Source organism: Haliaeetus albicilla, chromosome 24 (assembly GCF_947461875.1).
Source record: "Haliaeetus albicilla chromosome 24, bHalAlb1.1, whole genome shotgun sequence".
In the NCBI taxonomy this organism is placed as follows: domain Eukaryota; kingdom Metazoa; phylum Chordata; class Aves; order Accipitriformes; family Accipitridae; genus Haliaeetus; species Haliaeetus albicilla.
This window is the reverse complement of record NC_091506.1, coordinates 16,503,022-16,519,455: the sequence shown is the minus strand read 5'-3', so window position 1 is coordinate 16,519,455 and position 16,434 is coordinate 16,503,022. Positions and strand designations below refer to the sequence as shown.

Below are 16,434 nucleotides of genomic sequence, written 5' to 3'. Positions count from 1 at the left end.
TAGTAAAACTGATTTCAGTGTTGGATGTATAGCAAGTAATTCATTGGTAACAGCAGTGTATTCTCCTTGCAGCAATGAAGAGGAATAGCAAACCCAGGTTTATTCTACTAGCCTTACTAGCTCTAATGACCTACCAGCGCTGACCAGTTGCAAGCAGTTGGAGTGGACTTGTGTTCCTTCTGAATAGTCTTTCTTTTTTGAAGAAGAGCTCCCAGGCAACAGTTAACTGGTGCTTTTCTACAATGAGAGTTTTTTTATGTGACACTATGATCAAGCTTTATTTTGTCATCCCTATCAGCCAGCAAACTGGTGCCTCACTCTGCTGAAGACTGTGGCCAGTGGAGATCTGGCCATTTAGGATGGTAGTGAATACACAACTCAACTTATTAGAAGTTTCATCATTAGTTATAAAAGCTGTATCATTTCTTGTATGCCTTCTGCTACAGAAACTGGCCTTAACTACACCAGCTGAATGGACCAGTTATGTCCATGTAGACCTTTGAGCTTAACCCTTCATGAGAATTATGAGAGATGAGACTCCTTTTAGCTTAATGAAGAGAAGTGATTCAGTGTGCTAATGGTCTGTAATTTCTCTTGCCATTGCTTCCCGTTACCATAACAGTAGAACAAATGGAACTATTTGTTTAGTATTTCGTTAGCTGAGAATCCCAAACAAGCATGATTACTTTGAATCATGAGATTGTCTCCAATCAACCTTATAGCATACTATTTATTGCTATGAAGCCTACTCATGCTGGTTTTAAAGGATGAAACTCAAATATGAAGTGGTCACATGAAACTTCAAATACCAGGCAGTGCAGTAGACTGCTATTATACTACATTCTCCAAGTTTGGTCTATTTGCACAGTGGGGACTCATAGAAGCATCACAGAGAAAGGGAAGTAATGCCTATGTTCTGAACCATGCCTGTTATTCATATTTTAAGGAAAAAGAGAACTCCAGAAACTCTGTTAAATGAAAGCTGCTACGTCATCTTTGAGAATGGAAAATTTCTACCCAAACCTGATGTTTTTAATAGCCCAAGCAGTGAGTAAGCAGCAGTCAGTGCTATCCATCTCTACAATCAATGTTCATAACCAACACATCAATTTGAAAGAAAACTTATTTCCAAGCCAGAGTCACCAAAGTATCTCCAGATGTCTAGATTCTGCCACTGCCCTAAATGTCTTTTGCATGAGCTCTTTGATCAGAATCTGTTCTTGTGGCATGAAAAAACACAAGTCACACAGAAGTTCGTTCATACATGTATTGCTGCATCTGTTCACAGAAGTTGTGGCAATCGGCAATGGGATGTTGGTGTCTCATTTGAAAGTGCTGCAGGGGTCTGCAGCTGCTTGAGGTCTTCAATCATACTTAAACTTTTTAAGCTGAATTTGGTAATGGGAAATCCCCCTTCAACTTTCACGTCTTTGCTTGTAGCACTGGAGAACTATCTATCCCTTTTAACTTAATGAATTCATGTGAGGAGTAGTTTTGAGGCAACAGAGCTCTAAATTATAGTTGTGCCATTGTCTTCCAAACAGATGTGGCTTGCACCATGTCCCAGACCCCTCAAACCAGCTGACAACATCTGTTATCAGAGAGAAAAAGCACTCTGAAGAGCTGCTGGCTTTGCAGTGCCACTAAGAACAGAGTGTATCTGCTCTTCTATCTCTATAAGGATCTGCAGACTCACGGTTCTCATCCCATTGCTTCTGGATACCTAACATCTCATATTTGCAAAATATATTTTTCTGATATGTCAGAAGAATGTAACTTTGGTGTTTTTCGTTGGAATCACTAGTTTCTGAAAAGCTCTGTTTACCTAAAACACAGAAACTCTCAGTTCTGCAGCAAAGCCCTAGATTATGTGTTCAGCTGTCAGGGATGTCCTAGCACATTCGAAGCCAAATGCTAAATCTTGGTCTAGTTCTTACTCTTCTGGCCTGATCCTCACTCCAAGTTTGGGAATGTTATTCTGCAATGGCAGTACACTGTGTTTCAGGGCAAAGTAAATCAGGACATAGCTTATCAAGGGTATTGGTTTGACCGTAAATGTCTTTGCCTTTGGATCAAAATAGAAAATGCTTTTTATTGCAAGCTAGCCTACCTGCTGTACCACAAGTGAAATAGAAGTTAATCCTTGGAAATATGTTTCTATACAGTCAGATGGGTACTTGGTCAAGAGAATTATGTCCTAGCAAGATATAGCAATTATCTGCCAGTTTATTAAGTGAAGGTGTATATTAACCACATATTATGCTAGGATATATATGGGTAAATATGTTCTGTGCTGGTTACTTGTAATCTTCCAGGTGGAATTTGAAATGTTTTGATACTAGAACAACTATGTTTTTCTTTCTCCTCACCTGGAAGTGACAGAGCTATGATTAGAAGAAGGTGGGGATTTACTAGTTGAAGAGATTTGTACACATTGTCCTCTGAAGATCCCTCTTTTTAAGAATTCGCTTCCTCACTTGTCAGTGTGATTATATAATCACGTTAACCTTCAAGTCATGCTAAAAAGCTGGTACTATGCCCTGAATCCTGTAACTACAAAAATGAGGAATGGAAAAATAATCTCAAAGGCTTCTATTTTTTCATAATGAGCGAGTGCTCTGGTGCAATTCTTCTGTCCCATATTTTATAAGTAAAAGTAGTGAAGTCTAGGGTGTCTGCACAGACACTAGCACCCACAATTACAGAAGAATTCATCTTGGGCATTAATAATTACTTCTCTGTGAGCTTACTGGTAAAAATATGAGGCACGCCAGTTTTGCAGATACAGGGATTATGCATGTGGTTTTAAACAGAAAGTCCAGTTTAGAAAAATATCATGTTATAATGAAAGGCTGCTGATACAATATAGTCTGAAAATGAATGTTCCTAACTTTGCCATAGGTCTAGTAGCAATACACAAACACCCGTGAATAGCCAGTAAACAAACTAAACTTCATAGATTCTACATGACTGGCTGACAGAGTTCAGTCAGACTCAATGCAAGGTTGGATTTCCCATGTGTAGGTACAAATTTAAGACCAGGGCCTAAAGGACCAACTAAACGTGAATACCTGAGTGAATGAAAGTGAAATTGGGAACACATTTATATGAATAATGATTTGCTCGTAAATAGTTATGAAGAAAAAAAAAGATAAATTACTTAATGAGAACAAAAGCAGTGAATAATTTGGTTTGTTGTAACAAACTGTGTCAACTATAAGTGTCCTCTGTGATTTTAATATTTATTCAACTGCTATATTTTGTGAAAAATGCTTGATAATTTAATGAAAACATTATTATATCATTGCAAATTTATGAAAATGGAATTTCTTTTCAAAATAAAAGGGTACATTTCGTTCTTCCAGGAAAAAATTATGCTATTTGGTTAAAACTAGGAGGGGCGGGTACTAAAATATAGAAGATTGTTGAGTGAAAATAGCATAATTTGTTTTCCTATTTTATATAGCCACAGGTTTTCCTGGCACAACAGGCCATCTACTTCAGTCTGCTACTTACTGTTTATTTCTTTACTTGTACCAATCTAATGAAGGTAGAAAATTACTCTTATGCTCCTTTTTGAATTTATTGCTTTATTTCTGTAGGCTTTTTACACATGCTTATGTTATTCATACACTTCTACATGTAAATGCCATTGCATACCCTTTGGCAGCTTTTTCATATGTGCACTACTTAGCTACACTGTTTTGTCACTAATTCCACAGACCTTTTGGGAAAAGAAAAAGTTCCATTGGCTTCAGAGAGCTATGACTTATATACTTTGAGACTGCTTTTGGCTCCTATGAGTCGAGATACCCAAACAATATTATTCCTGTCTCATTGACTTCAATGATGCGATCTTCAGTAAGTGTAAAAAAAATGCTGTTTTACCTACTCAGGGAGTGAGCCATCCTGATGATGGCCACAGACATAGTGCTGTTTGGCAGGGGACTAGCAAGATAAGAATGTTCTTGAATACTGTGTTGATTTAGGTCAGGACAGGATATTTTTCCTTTAAATGGTTAGAATACTGCAAAAGCTTGAAACATCTTTGTACTGATATCCAAAACCACTATTAATTTCCATTGCTACAAGTACTAATTGAAGGTGCATAAGGAAAATTTGGTTAATGCTTGAATCCAGTGCCAACCTCAGTTATTTTTATGGTGTTATTGCATATTTGTTCTATTTTCTGAGATAGATTTGAAGCATTTCTGATTTTATACTTACTAAATACAATACCTGCTAATCCCAATAGTAAAATTATTGAGGAATTCACCTAGTTATTTGTAACAATTTTCAAAACCCATAGTTTCTTGTTTGGGTACTGCCAAAAGGGCTGCAGTGCCCTTCCCCTATCTCAGCCACTCATTCTTCCTGCTTTTTCTGTGATGTGGCAATGCAATGAATTGGATCAGACAACTGGCTAGCCAAAATCAACCCAGAAAAAAAGAAGTTGGTTTCCACCATTCATTTCTCGGGTCTGGCTCACTTCATTAGGGCTAGTTTTGGCAAAAGGGAAAGGAGAGGGCAGAATAAGGAGAGCAGACCACCCCTTTCCATCACATCAGATTTGTGCTACACTGGCTTGATAGTGAAACTATAGAGGAATAATCTTATACATGCACAGTCTTCTCAGTTCTTTGCTATTTTAAGACTAGGTCAAGCTTCCCTTGGAGTCTGTGCCTGCTCTGTCCCTTGAATTTTGGATGAAACAGTTGTTGGTTCCTAAAATTTATTATCTGAGTCCACAGCTGTAGTTCTGGGTACATGAATTTTATATGCCTTCCTTTTAGGTAATATCAAGTGCTTCCTAATCCTTCTCTTCCTGTGAACCAGCAATATATTTTTCTTCCTGTTTCACAAATGGAAATGCCACCCAGGGAAACTAATTGGCTTACGAAAGTTCCCAGAAGTGAAGCAGAGAAATTAAATCTAGTTTTATGAGTCCAAAGCTAAGCTGATACTCTCACTTGTGAATCCAGCTCGTATCTAGATAGGGCCTGTTTACTTGACCTTGATTGTCACTCTTATTCATTTCACAAACATTTGCCCACTGACACAGTTTCAAGGCACATCAGTAGAAATCTCTAGGAGTCGCTGACTGAGTTTTCTAACATTATAGGGTAGATTTCTAAAAGTTGACCACAACATTCTTGCCTTGTTTAATCCTGCCAGAATTGTGCCTGTGGTTTAACTCAAAGCCTACATTTTCAGACTAACTGTAATTTGAATTCTAAGTTGCTTCATTGCCTTTTTTTTTACTGCTATTAAGTTTATAGGGCCTAGGAAGACAGATGTATCTTGTTACTCAATGGAATGTTAAATGCAGCTTAATCTAATTATGTCACAGGCAATTAGAGTCTCCAAAAGTTGTGGTTTACATTTGAAAATCTATAATGAAATCTAAAAATGGAGTAACAAATTAGAACTCCCTAATCTGCAACTGGTAATAATTTACACAGCTACCTGAAGTATTGTGCACATATTTATGGAAATACACCTGCTCACATATACATACTTGCACTGTGTTTCCTACACAGAAGAAACCCTCGTTAAGTCTGTATGTGTTTTCTGTATAATAATAAATTTGTTTTTATTTGAACTTTCAGTCGACGCTGGCGTCGCTGGAATCGATTTAATCGAAGAAAATGTAGAGCTGCAGTAAAATCTGTCACATTTTATTGGCTTGTAATTGTCTTGGTCTTTCTGAACACATTAACTATCTCATCGGAGCATTATAATCAACCTGACTGGCTGACCCAGATCCAAGGTACAATCAAAAATTATTTGTCCTGTTTTTGAATATGGATACTTCCACTCTTGTACTTTCGTACTTTGCCATTTTGTTGTTGTTTGCTGTCCTGAAGAATATTCAGCCCAGCCAAAGGGAGATACAAGAAATAACTGAATGTATTTGATTTCTATGACTGTAACACAGCTTAATGGCATACCAGCAAAAAATTGACAATACTGAATTGTAAATACCTGTACTTTTATTGTTAAACCATGCTTGAAAGATGAGGAAGGAAATGATAACTGGCACAGCAGAACATGCTGTGGGCTGTGTTGCTTAAGTTACAGTGTGGACTCAATCTGTGAGTTGAGCAGCCATGAACTGCACAGTGGCCTGGAAATAGGAATAGTTTATAGGTGGCAGGAAGCTTTAACATCCTTGTGTAACTTTCACCACTTCAGGCATCAAAAACATTCCCACATAAAAACCCAGTACTTCCTTCTTAAGCAAAAGGCTGCAAACTCATATAGAAAGTATAGTACTATTATGTTAAAATAAAAATGAATTCTAAGAGACAATTCAGGAATGTCTTTTTTTGTTTTATATATTTTGTTCCAGATATCGCAAATAAGGTTCTTCTGGCTTTGTTCACCTGTGAAATGTTAGTAAAGATGTACAGCTTGGGCCTACAGGCTTATTTTGTTTCTCTTTTTAACCGCTTTGATTGCTTCGTTGTTTGTGGTGGCATTGTTGAAACCATTTTGGTGGAGTTGGAAATTATGTCACCCCTTGGAATTTCAGTGTTTCGCTGTGTTCGTCTCCTGCGTATTTTTAAAGTAACAAGGTAAGATTAACTAATACTGCTAACTTTAGGGATATCTGAAGGGTGATCAGCAATTCTTTTGTAATACTTCATCATGCTCTGCTCTTTTACTGTTTTGTTTGGGGTTTTTTTGGTGTGTGTTAACACACGCATTTTAATTTATAGGCACTGGGCATCCCTGAGCAACTTGGTAGCATCCTTGTTAAACTCAATGAAGTCCATTGCTTCACTGTTGCTTCTGCTTTTCCTCTTCATCATAATCTTCTCGTTGCTTGGAATGCAGCTGTTTGGAGGCAAATTTAATTTTGATGAAACTCAAACAAAACGGAGCACCTTCGATAATTTTCCACAAGCTCTTTTAACTGTATTCCAGGTAACTTTCTTTCATCCTGTATGAAACATTTTACCTTTGATGATCAACAAAGCTGTTTAAGTGATCATGTTGCCTGAAAATAAAATCATGAATACTATTTATTTCGTTAACTTTAAGTAGCATTCTGCTCATTAAATTCAGTACTCTGGTAACTCTGCACCATTTGTACCATTTGTGTCATGTCTTATTTGATCTATCTATGCAACATAGCTGTCATATTACTTCACAAAATTAAACCTCCTTTGTCCATCAACTACATGACTAGAAAAAGAGGTGGAATGTTATTTTTATTTTAATCAAATTGTTTTCTTTAACTTCATTAGCTATATATAAAAGTTCAGCTATTGCCAAGCAGGAAGAAATGAGAAGCATTGTAAGAGAGCATTTGCATATGGGTCATATTACTTCAATATAAAAATAAGTATGAATTTCTTTAAAGAGACACTGTCAGGTTTATTAAAATTTTAAATCAACTTGTCTGTTACTTGTGAAAAGATAGGGCATACTTACAGTTCACTTCTCACTGTTTTACGATCCTTTTTTTATTTTTTCCCAATTTGGATACTAGAATTAGGCTAATTGGTTTCATCTTTCTAGCCAATTTTACATTCAGCTTTGCACATTACCACAATGTTGGTTTCAGACATCGTAGGTGAGTGTTTAAAGCTGACCCTGCAAGATTCAACTTTGTGTCAACTTCCTATCTCTTCAGTAGAAATTTCATATGGTGGCTGTCCAGAGCAAGTAAAAAAAAATCTTGCCATGTAATTTTAACATAAGGAAATATTAAATGAGAAGTTTCCTTAAGAAGAAAAGTGTCCACATTTGACCTGACATTGCCCCTTTAAAAAATTAAAGCTGCCAAGCTTTCAGGAGATGCTTATTTAAATGGAAATTTTAAAACAATGCATGAAAAGATTATGGTATTGCTTTGTGTATACAGAAGGTTAGCCTTATTGTGTATTGTGGTCAGAGGAAACCTATTTCTTTATTGCTCTTTTTGATGTTGAGTTACTAATAATATATCTGCTTCTTAGATTCTAACAGGTGAAGACTGGAATGCTGTTATGTATGATGGCATAATGGCATATGGTGGCCCGTCATCATCAGGCATGATAGTCTGTATATATTTCATTATCCTCTTCATCTGTGGCAACTGTATCCTTTGCACTCACTGGAAACATCTCCAAATGGTGCTGTGTGCCAGGGACATATGCAAAATTTCTCTGAGGGAGTAAATTGCAATGGACATGCAAGCACTTTCTGTATGTGCTAAGTCCTTTATATAGACTTTTCTTTGTACACCTGTTCCCTAATGAATGAGACTCTAGTGATCTCCCAAGTCCATCTCCAGCCACCACAATGGCAGAAACCAGAGAATTTTTGATTTCTTCCTTCAGTGGGAAAACAGCCTCATTGTACCTGCTTGTCCCTATTTGACATCTCTCCCTCTGAAAATGCATGGATGTAGTCTGATCTTGATGGCAATAATTTCCCGTTCATGCTTTTGACGCTTCATATAGCCCTGTTAGTTCTGACACACAATGACAGTGGAGCCAGCAATCTGCTGTATAGTGCAGGGACCAAATGAGAGAATTCTGCACAGAGAAATGTTGAGTCAGTTAGGCTTAAGTCTGCTGAAGCATTCCCCTTCCCTGCCTTCAGTGTAGTGGAAATACTTCCTTGGCCCCATGTAGCAACAGAAACTAGTGTCATTCTCAGAAGTTCTTAAAAGGTCAGGATGTGATAAAAGGGCAAAACCATTCCGTTTTCTGTACTATATGGTACTTGTATCAGTATTTGTATTTAACTAATGTGGACTGAAGTATGGAATTTGATATAGATTGTTGTAGACACAGCAGATAGTACATTATAAAAATGAATTTTTCAAAATGCCTGAACAGTCTTCACTTTTAATAGACAATGTTTCATATTTGAAACTTGCTCAGGCTAGCACAAAGTTGAATTTCATTTATTTAAAAAATACGTCAAGTATTCTGCTATTTTAAAATCAGTGACCCTGATGGATCTCTGCTCATTTTATACCCAGTATTAATCTGGTCCATTAAATGACTGTTATTTGCACTGTGCTCCAGCATCACAAATCTCTACACTGTAGGTTGGGAACATGCATTTTATATCTCTCATATTGTCAGTGTTTATGCTGATAATAAACCAAACAAGTACAGTAAGGCATAACGTCCTTAAAATGATTTGAAATAGATATCTTGCTAAATGTCTTCTTGGCCATTGCTGTGGATAACTTGGCAGATGCTGAAAGTCTAAATACAGCTCAGAAAGAAGAAGCTGAAGAAAAGGAAAGGAAAAAGAATGCGAGGTAAAATAGCATGGGCATGTTGAATAAGTAGGAGAGGGAAGGAGAAGGTACTGAATTCTTTCATAAGGATTTTTTTTTATATAAATATCTTTACCGTCTTCAAAATGTATTGAACTCAGGAAAAAAATGAAACAGTTTACCTAGACTTTAAAATAAGACCCAATAAGTATGATTTGAGATAAAAGTTGGGTAGTTGGGAAAATGAGGTGAATTAAGGACATAATGATAAGCCAGCTAATATTTAAACATTGCAACAGTAGGATTTATTGCGCAATTAGAACAAGAATGTATCTGTTGTCACCAGTGCACAACTCCCTGTGGAATCAGTTCTCTAAGCCTTATATAGACAAGAAGAAAACCTTCCTTTGAAGTCAGTGCAGGCCTATTGAAGTCAATGCAAGTTGTTTGTAGGAGTCCAAGGGCATGGTTTATTCCTCTAGAAAGGAGTAATGATCATGCATTGAATTTTTGAGGGATTATCTTCTGGAATTATATTCAAAATTGTAATCTCTTAAATGGATCACTGCATTCAAATGCAATGGATGTTATTGCTCTGACACCTGCAGCTGTGCAAATAATTTTAAATATTTTACTATATGGTTTTAGGTATGTTCTCTTTACTTTTCATAGAATGGGTACAGTTCACTTAAAATCTTCTGTCTTTACATGATGTGCTTTGTAATTGTTACTGTATTGTTTTGTAGAAAAGAGAGTCTGGAAAATAAAAAAAGTGAGAAGCCAGAAGGTGACCAAAAGAAGCCCAAGGATAGTAAGGTGTTTATTCTAAAAATTGTGTCTTTTCTAAGAAGCAATTTTACTGATTTTGCTACAGAGTACTTTTCAAGACTACTGTGCATTGTACAATTTCTTTTATGAACCCATCATCCCTACATTTTTTTCCAGGCAAAGGAAACTTAGTTCTGATGCTTTGCATCCTCACAGAATCTCTTAATCTAGAAAATCCTTTTGGTTTCAGGATATCCTGAGAAGGGAAGCTCTTAGAGCATGAAATAGTTAATGTTAGAGAAAACTGATGTTGTTTTAGGATCCCTGTAGGTATTTTGCCTGATAAATCCAATGGAAAAGATTAGTGAATGATAAACTTAGTAGAATGTTCAAACATTCTTAATAATTTTTACCAAAGCCTGTTGGTTATATTCTCATTGTGATTGACACAGCCAGAAGACTGTGGATGGTATAGAAAAATCATCTTTTAAAAATACCTATTAAACTGTCAGGTCTCCTCTGTTCTCAGCATTAACCTGTTTCAGAAAACTCAGAATAAGCATAGGGATCACTTCCCTGACTTCAGAGGCTTATTTGGTTTGCTTTCTGTTGAACTTTATACTCCAAGCTGTATTTAAATTCATTTTTCTTCTTGTGCATCCCTTTCATTGCTGTAGGTGACAATTACTGAATATGGAGAAGGAGAGGATGAGGATAAAGATCCCTATCCACCCTGTGACGTACCAGGTATGTGAATACCAGCCAGAAGACAAAGACATTTAAGTTTGTTTGCTAAAATATCCTAAACTTCCTCTTGCTGAGCACTGAATCAATTCCTTTGAAGTCAGTGAAGTTGTGCTCTGTTATCACTGGGTAAATGGGCCTGTAAGCTGCTAAGTATTATCTTTTCCTGCAGCTTCCTAGACAGTACAAACAACATATGCGAGTTAATACTGTGAGCCTGAAGACTGCTGTGGTAGTATTTGTGAGAGGAAGTTCAAAACTTTTCTGAAACGTTTGGCAAAAAAGGACATTCTAGGGCTGATGATGTTCGGCTAATTTTGTTTTAGCTTCTCCCAGTCCAGTGAATGTATTTATCTAAAAATCGGTTCTGTCTGATTGTCTGGATGCCTATTACAGAAATCTGCCCTACCCTTTGATCACTATGTGCTCAACCAGTGCACAGAGCTCAGCACCCCTACAACCCAGCTCGGGCATGGACTGATGGTCAGGGGCTGAGCTTAAGTGGGGCTCCAGAGCCCATGTGCAGGACTTGTGAGTGGAGTCCCCAGATGAGGCTGGTCAGGGCCAGTAAAGCCTATTAGTGCACTCAGGGCACATATATGCACATTAACATGTATATAAGCTCATGACAACTATAGGGATGTTCATATATTGATTCATAGATTTTTAAAGCCATGCTATGAATATATATTTCCCATGACCCATATATATTTTAATACAAGCCATGCTTTTATATTGTTATGAACAAAACCTCAATGTTTTTTATTTTATAGTAAAAAAGTGTTTAATTTAAAGTAGGTGAAGATGAAGAAGATGAGGAGGATGAACCAGAGGTACCAGCAGGCCCACGTCCCCGTAGAATATCAGAACTAAACATGAAGGAGAAGATAACACCGATCCCTGAAGGGAGTGCCTTCTTCATTTTCAGCAGCACCAATCCGTAAATATAATTTTGAAAAATATTGTTTCAGTCCATCAAGGTTTAGCAGTGAAGGAACAGGCCTCCTTCCAGTGTGGTTAGGAATAGAACTCCAGTAGCTTCAACAGGAGGGAGATTGGCTTCTCTCCTAAAATTTTCTGAATGACTTGGTAAATGAAAATAGTTTGATAAATATATTAATTTGCTTGCCACTGTTGAAGATAAGAGCATATTGTACATTTAGTCTGTCAAGTCTGCACATGTCTGAAAAGTACCCTTTAATGTGTGTTAGCTATTTAATATGTTAGTCACTGGATATATAAACTGTGACTTAAGATCTGAGCATCTTCTAGATGAGGTAGGATTCCCAGTAACCCCAGTAACCTTTGTGGAGCAATACAGGTGAGGAAGGAGAAGAGAAAATGAGAGAGAGAAAAAGAGAAAAGAAGGAGAAAGGATGTATATATTTCTCTTGGGGTAACAGCATTTTCCCAGATCCAAGCAAACACTGAAGATAAAGACAAATTATTTCAAAAACCAAGAACAATAATAGTTGGATTTTGGGAGGAATTGGAATCTTCCACTGTTCAGTCTCACTCCAGAGCATTTGAAATTCAACACTGATGAAGAAAGCAAGCTTCAGTAGTCAAAGTCATTACTGATTGTTGGATGGAAGTGAACGAGTGAACTAAATTCAGTTCCTACAGACTGAACATAGCTGTTACATTTGTATATAGCAATTTCATGAGCAGTCTTAGGAGGGAGCTTAAGAGTTATTTGGCACGGGAGAATGCTGTCTTCTCAGTGGTCGAGGTCATCGCAATTAAGTTTAGAAGGTGGTGTGATGATCAAGATATAATGTTTTTGACTTGTATCTTATTCATTGCATGGGTTGTCTAATGCTCTTCAGAATTTCCAAACTGGAAAGGGAGCTATTTAAACTAGTAATTTTGAGAACATGTATGCTGAATGCAAAAACATTAGATTTGTTGAACATGTCAAATTGCTTTTGGCCTCAACCAATGCTACATATTCTCAGGCCAAAATGGCCATCTTACTTAACTGACACACACTATACTTAAATCATCTATTTAATAACAGAAGAACAAATTTTCCCCAGGAACCTTCTGATTCTTCAGCAGAATTTAGACAACTTCAGTGTTAGTCAGTTGCAAACCTGATCCTGCCTTTTTGCTAATTTAATCCTGAACCTACTCTACCAAGGTGCTCAATAGCATTTGTAATAACCTTGGGCTCAGTGACTCTAAGCATATGTACAGTTCCACTTCATGTTATGTGGCTGAAACTTAGCAGCTCTGTAATCTTTATCATCCACTTGTCCTGTAATTCCATAAGAAAATCTTCACAGGAGATTCTGATTTGGGTTGAGTCTCTAAGTAGCAAAATGAGATCTGCAGCCTAATCCACACCTCACCAGATAAGTATTTTTGACAGCTTTAATACGAATCAAATCAACCCGGGGCTCTGAAATGACTTACTATCTGGTGTTGGTCCTTTTGACATTTGGCCTCTGTATATGCACATTGGTACAATCACGGGAACTTGTAGTGGCACTCATAACCCATTGAAAACCAATAGGAGCTTGGAAATCCTCTCTCAGATTCCTTCGGTAAGTGCACCTTCACTACAGGTGGATTGGATTTTCAATTTACATTTTTAGAAATCAGAGCAATAGCTTCAGCATTTGCACTGCTTTTAGCTGCTGATGGTTGCTCTGTTCTGTCACTGTTGGCAGAGTAATAGAAAACGTGTTGTATATTAGCCATCTGCTGAATTCTGTTTGCACACATAGTATATTTTTGTGTCTCTTCTTCAGAATTCGAGTGGGATGCCACAGACTCATCAATCACCACATCTTTACCAATCTCATCCTTGTCTTCATCATGCTGAGCAGTGTTTCCCTGGCAGCAGAAGATCCAATTCGCAGCCATTCTTTTCGAAATAATGTAAGCCCTTCATTTTTATGTCTGAAGATAAATATATCCTCACAGGATAACAATCCTTTGGGACTGGTGCCTAGTTTTTAATTTTCAAGTTAAGAAACTTTCTTTTTCCTTTTTTCAAGTCATATGTTCATATTTTTTTTCTTTAAAAACATAAATCTTTAAAGACAAGTAACTTTATTGATGGAACATCATAGGTATTAGAACCTTTTATCATGTACATAATGTTTTTCCTTTGTTAGCTATAAATATATCAGAATAAAATATACTCAAGCTGAGCATAATCTTTACAATTTTCATGTGTTTTTGTAATTTGCAGCTGGTGTACCTGATACGCACTTCCTGAATCACTCTCAGGGCCTCTCAGTGTTTGACACTGATTTAAAAATGCCAGTTAAAATTATCACTGTTTATAACATGTCGGGAATAGACTCTAACCTGTCCTCTTTTCTCCTTCATTGACTCTTATTATATGGTCTTGGGGAACTGAGAGTATCACTCTGTTAGTGAGTGTATGGATTTGTAAGGATGTTACTTCTTCTTTCAAAGAAGCTAGTGTGGCCACACTGAGTTTGAGTACCACCACATCAGATATGAAGATTCTTGGATTCCTGATTGGCCATATCAGAAGCTAAACAAGTTTCACTTTTTTCTAAACTCACACGTAAGAGGAGGATCAGAGCATGCCCAGCTCTTGCCTTGATTCGGAGTCAAATGCCTTTTCAGCCTATATACAACCCCCCCCAAATTTGGAAGTGTTTCTGCATCCTTTTTTAGATATACTTGTGGAAACAAAATATTTATAAGAATATTAATTTCAGAAATTTCTCTATTATTCAATAAAAGTGTAGTTTATGTGGTGAGTATAAATCTGTGTTCTAAAACAAATTCCTGAATCCCCCATTTTAAGTTCTTAATATAGTAGAAGAGTAGCCTGTTACTCAAATGCACAGTTATTGGACAGAGAAACAAAATAAATCCACTCTTGTGACCACTAATGTTTGTCTTACACTTGTTACACTTGTATTAGTGGTGAAGCAAGCCTCTCATGTTATTGTGAGTTGTGCATGCTTTAGATTAGGTATGAAATAGGTGAGATGATGCAACTTGGTAATAGTCTGTGGAGAGTTTTGGGATATTTTGACAGAACTTCCAGGCCTCTCCTGTCTTAGATATAAACTGATCTGTAGAGATTGCCATGGAGCTAGAGAAACTCTTCTACCTCTTATAAGAAAGATGGGCTTACTAGGTCAGTAGAGGTTGTGTATCCTTGTAGTTCTTGTTAGTGTAGATGCAGCCTCTGAAAGTCCTCATTTGGCTGTTGACATTCTCTGAACATTTTTTCAGTAACATTAGTAAAAACCAATAAGCTAAAACTTTCTTCAAAGGTAAAAAAAGGTCAAAGCACAAAGACACTCTTCATGTACTATTCAATAGAGCTGTGTGCTTCCTGTATCTATAAAACTGGACAAGTGCAATTTTATGAACAAATCATACCAATGGGTAAGAAAAAGAGAGCTGGTGGGCAGTACTGAAATTGTTATTGTATAAATGGCTTGAAGGGCTGATAATCGTTTTTGTAACTGGAGGAGTACTAGGAAAATGTAACTGGAGAGTGGTGGTAACTGAACGGATTATTCCTATTTGGGACACAGATAAAACGTGTGAGTGATTTCAGGAAGGCATTGCCCTCTTGTAAGTATTCACAAATGCACCAGACCTGCATATTTTTCTTGTTACTACCTTGAATGATCATGTTCCTTCAACAGCCACCTTGGCAAGGTAATGAAAGTTTACGAACTGGAATGCCTTTAAATATTTTCTTTTAACTCTAGAATGAATTCCTTACTGATTAATCTTGTTAAATGGCTTTAATATTTGCCTATTTTTTCAGCCACAGCAAGGGACAGAAGGATGTGATCTTCAGCTGAATGTGGGGAAAAAAAAATTTCCTTTTTATGATCTAATAAGAATACTTCTTTTGTGTGTTGTCTCTTTATTTTATTTCTTCTTCCCATTTTATTAGTTGCTGAACCACAGGAAACATTTCAGTGCACAACTGTTTGCTAGTTGGATAGGTGGATACTAAACTAAACTAGTACCCTACTGCAATGCATGTTGATTGCTAAATTAGGTGCTAGTCATATGGCCACCTTGAAAGGGTGAAATCTTGGTAGTACTGAAATATATGGCAGTGTTCCTGTCAGCAGCAGTGAGGTCAATATCATATCCACAGTCATTTTAAAAGTTTGCATATCACTATGCAACTGTTGTGGATTCTTTTAAATTTCCTACAAATAAATCACTGCTGTATCTTCCAAGTTCAAGAAAAAAAGAGTTGTAGTGCTGATTTTAAGTAATTTAGTTATTCATAAATTTGCTTTGTGATACTCTAGCCCAGTCTACGCAGGAAGAATATAATGTGGCAGAATGTGGAATGATGTGCAATCTAGAAGCATCCGTTGAAGTTTTATTTTTTGATGCAATACTTTGGTTAAAAAAAAAAACAACAAAAGTATTTATTCTTTGTGCAAGATTCTGTATCTCTGCTCAAGGCTGAAGAAAGTACCTGTGAAAGCTGACAGAAGAAACTCTGAATTAAAAGAAAATGTTGCTTATTGGGTCCTGTTAACTCTTTAGGGGTGAAATCTAATATCTAAGCAGAGTGGCATCTGATAAATTTTTAAGTAAATAAAAATGCTTGTACAATAGCTGGAATTTTAAATGACTTTGTCTAAATTCCCCATCTACCTACTTAGATTAATTCAGGTGTTGTTGTGCATGTGGTCTAAATTGTAAAAAGTTATTAATAG

The 16,434-nt window shown here is 36.7% G+C and overlaps 1 protein-coding gene across 20 annotated transcripts in view; it reads left to right on the top strand.

Annotated features, from left to right (window-relative positions):
• Window positions 1-16,434, top strand: part of CACNA1D (calcium voltage-gated channel subunit alpha1 D) — a 238,207-nt gene that overhangs the window by 152,270 nt on the left and 69,503 nt on the right. For 18 of the 20 annotated variants that reach the window (XM_069812325.1, XM_069812330.1, XM_069812328.1 and 15 more), the window contains 9 exons: window positions 5,610-5,770; window positions 6,353-6,578; window positions 6,723-6,930; window positions 7,968-8,088; window positions 9,154-9,268; window positions 9,973-10,042; window positions 10,672-10,741; window positions 11,534-11,678; window positions 13,495-13,624. In XM_069812325.1, the coding sequence (XP_069668426.1) occupies window positions 5,610-5,770; window positions 6,353-6,578; window positions 6,723-6,930; window positions 7,968-8,088; window positions 9,154-9,268; window positions 9,973-10,042; window positions 10,672-10,741; window positions 11,534-11,678; window positions 13,495-13,624 (1,246 nt within the window). The remainder of the gene's footprint in view (window positions 1-5,609; window positions 5,771-6,352; window positions 6,579-6,722; window positions 6,931-7,967; window positions 8,089-9,153; window positions 9,269-9,972; window positions 10,043-10,671; window positions 10,742-11,533; window positions 11,679-13,494; window positions 13,625-16,434) is intronic. The other 2 variants (XM_069812332.1, XM_069812315.1) reach the window with 1 other exon arrangement.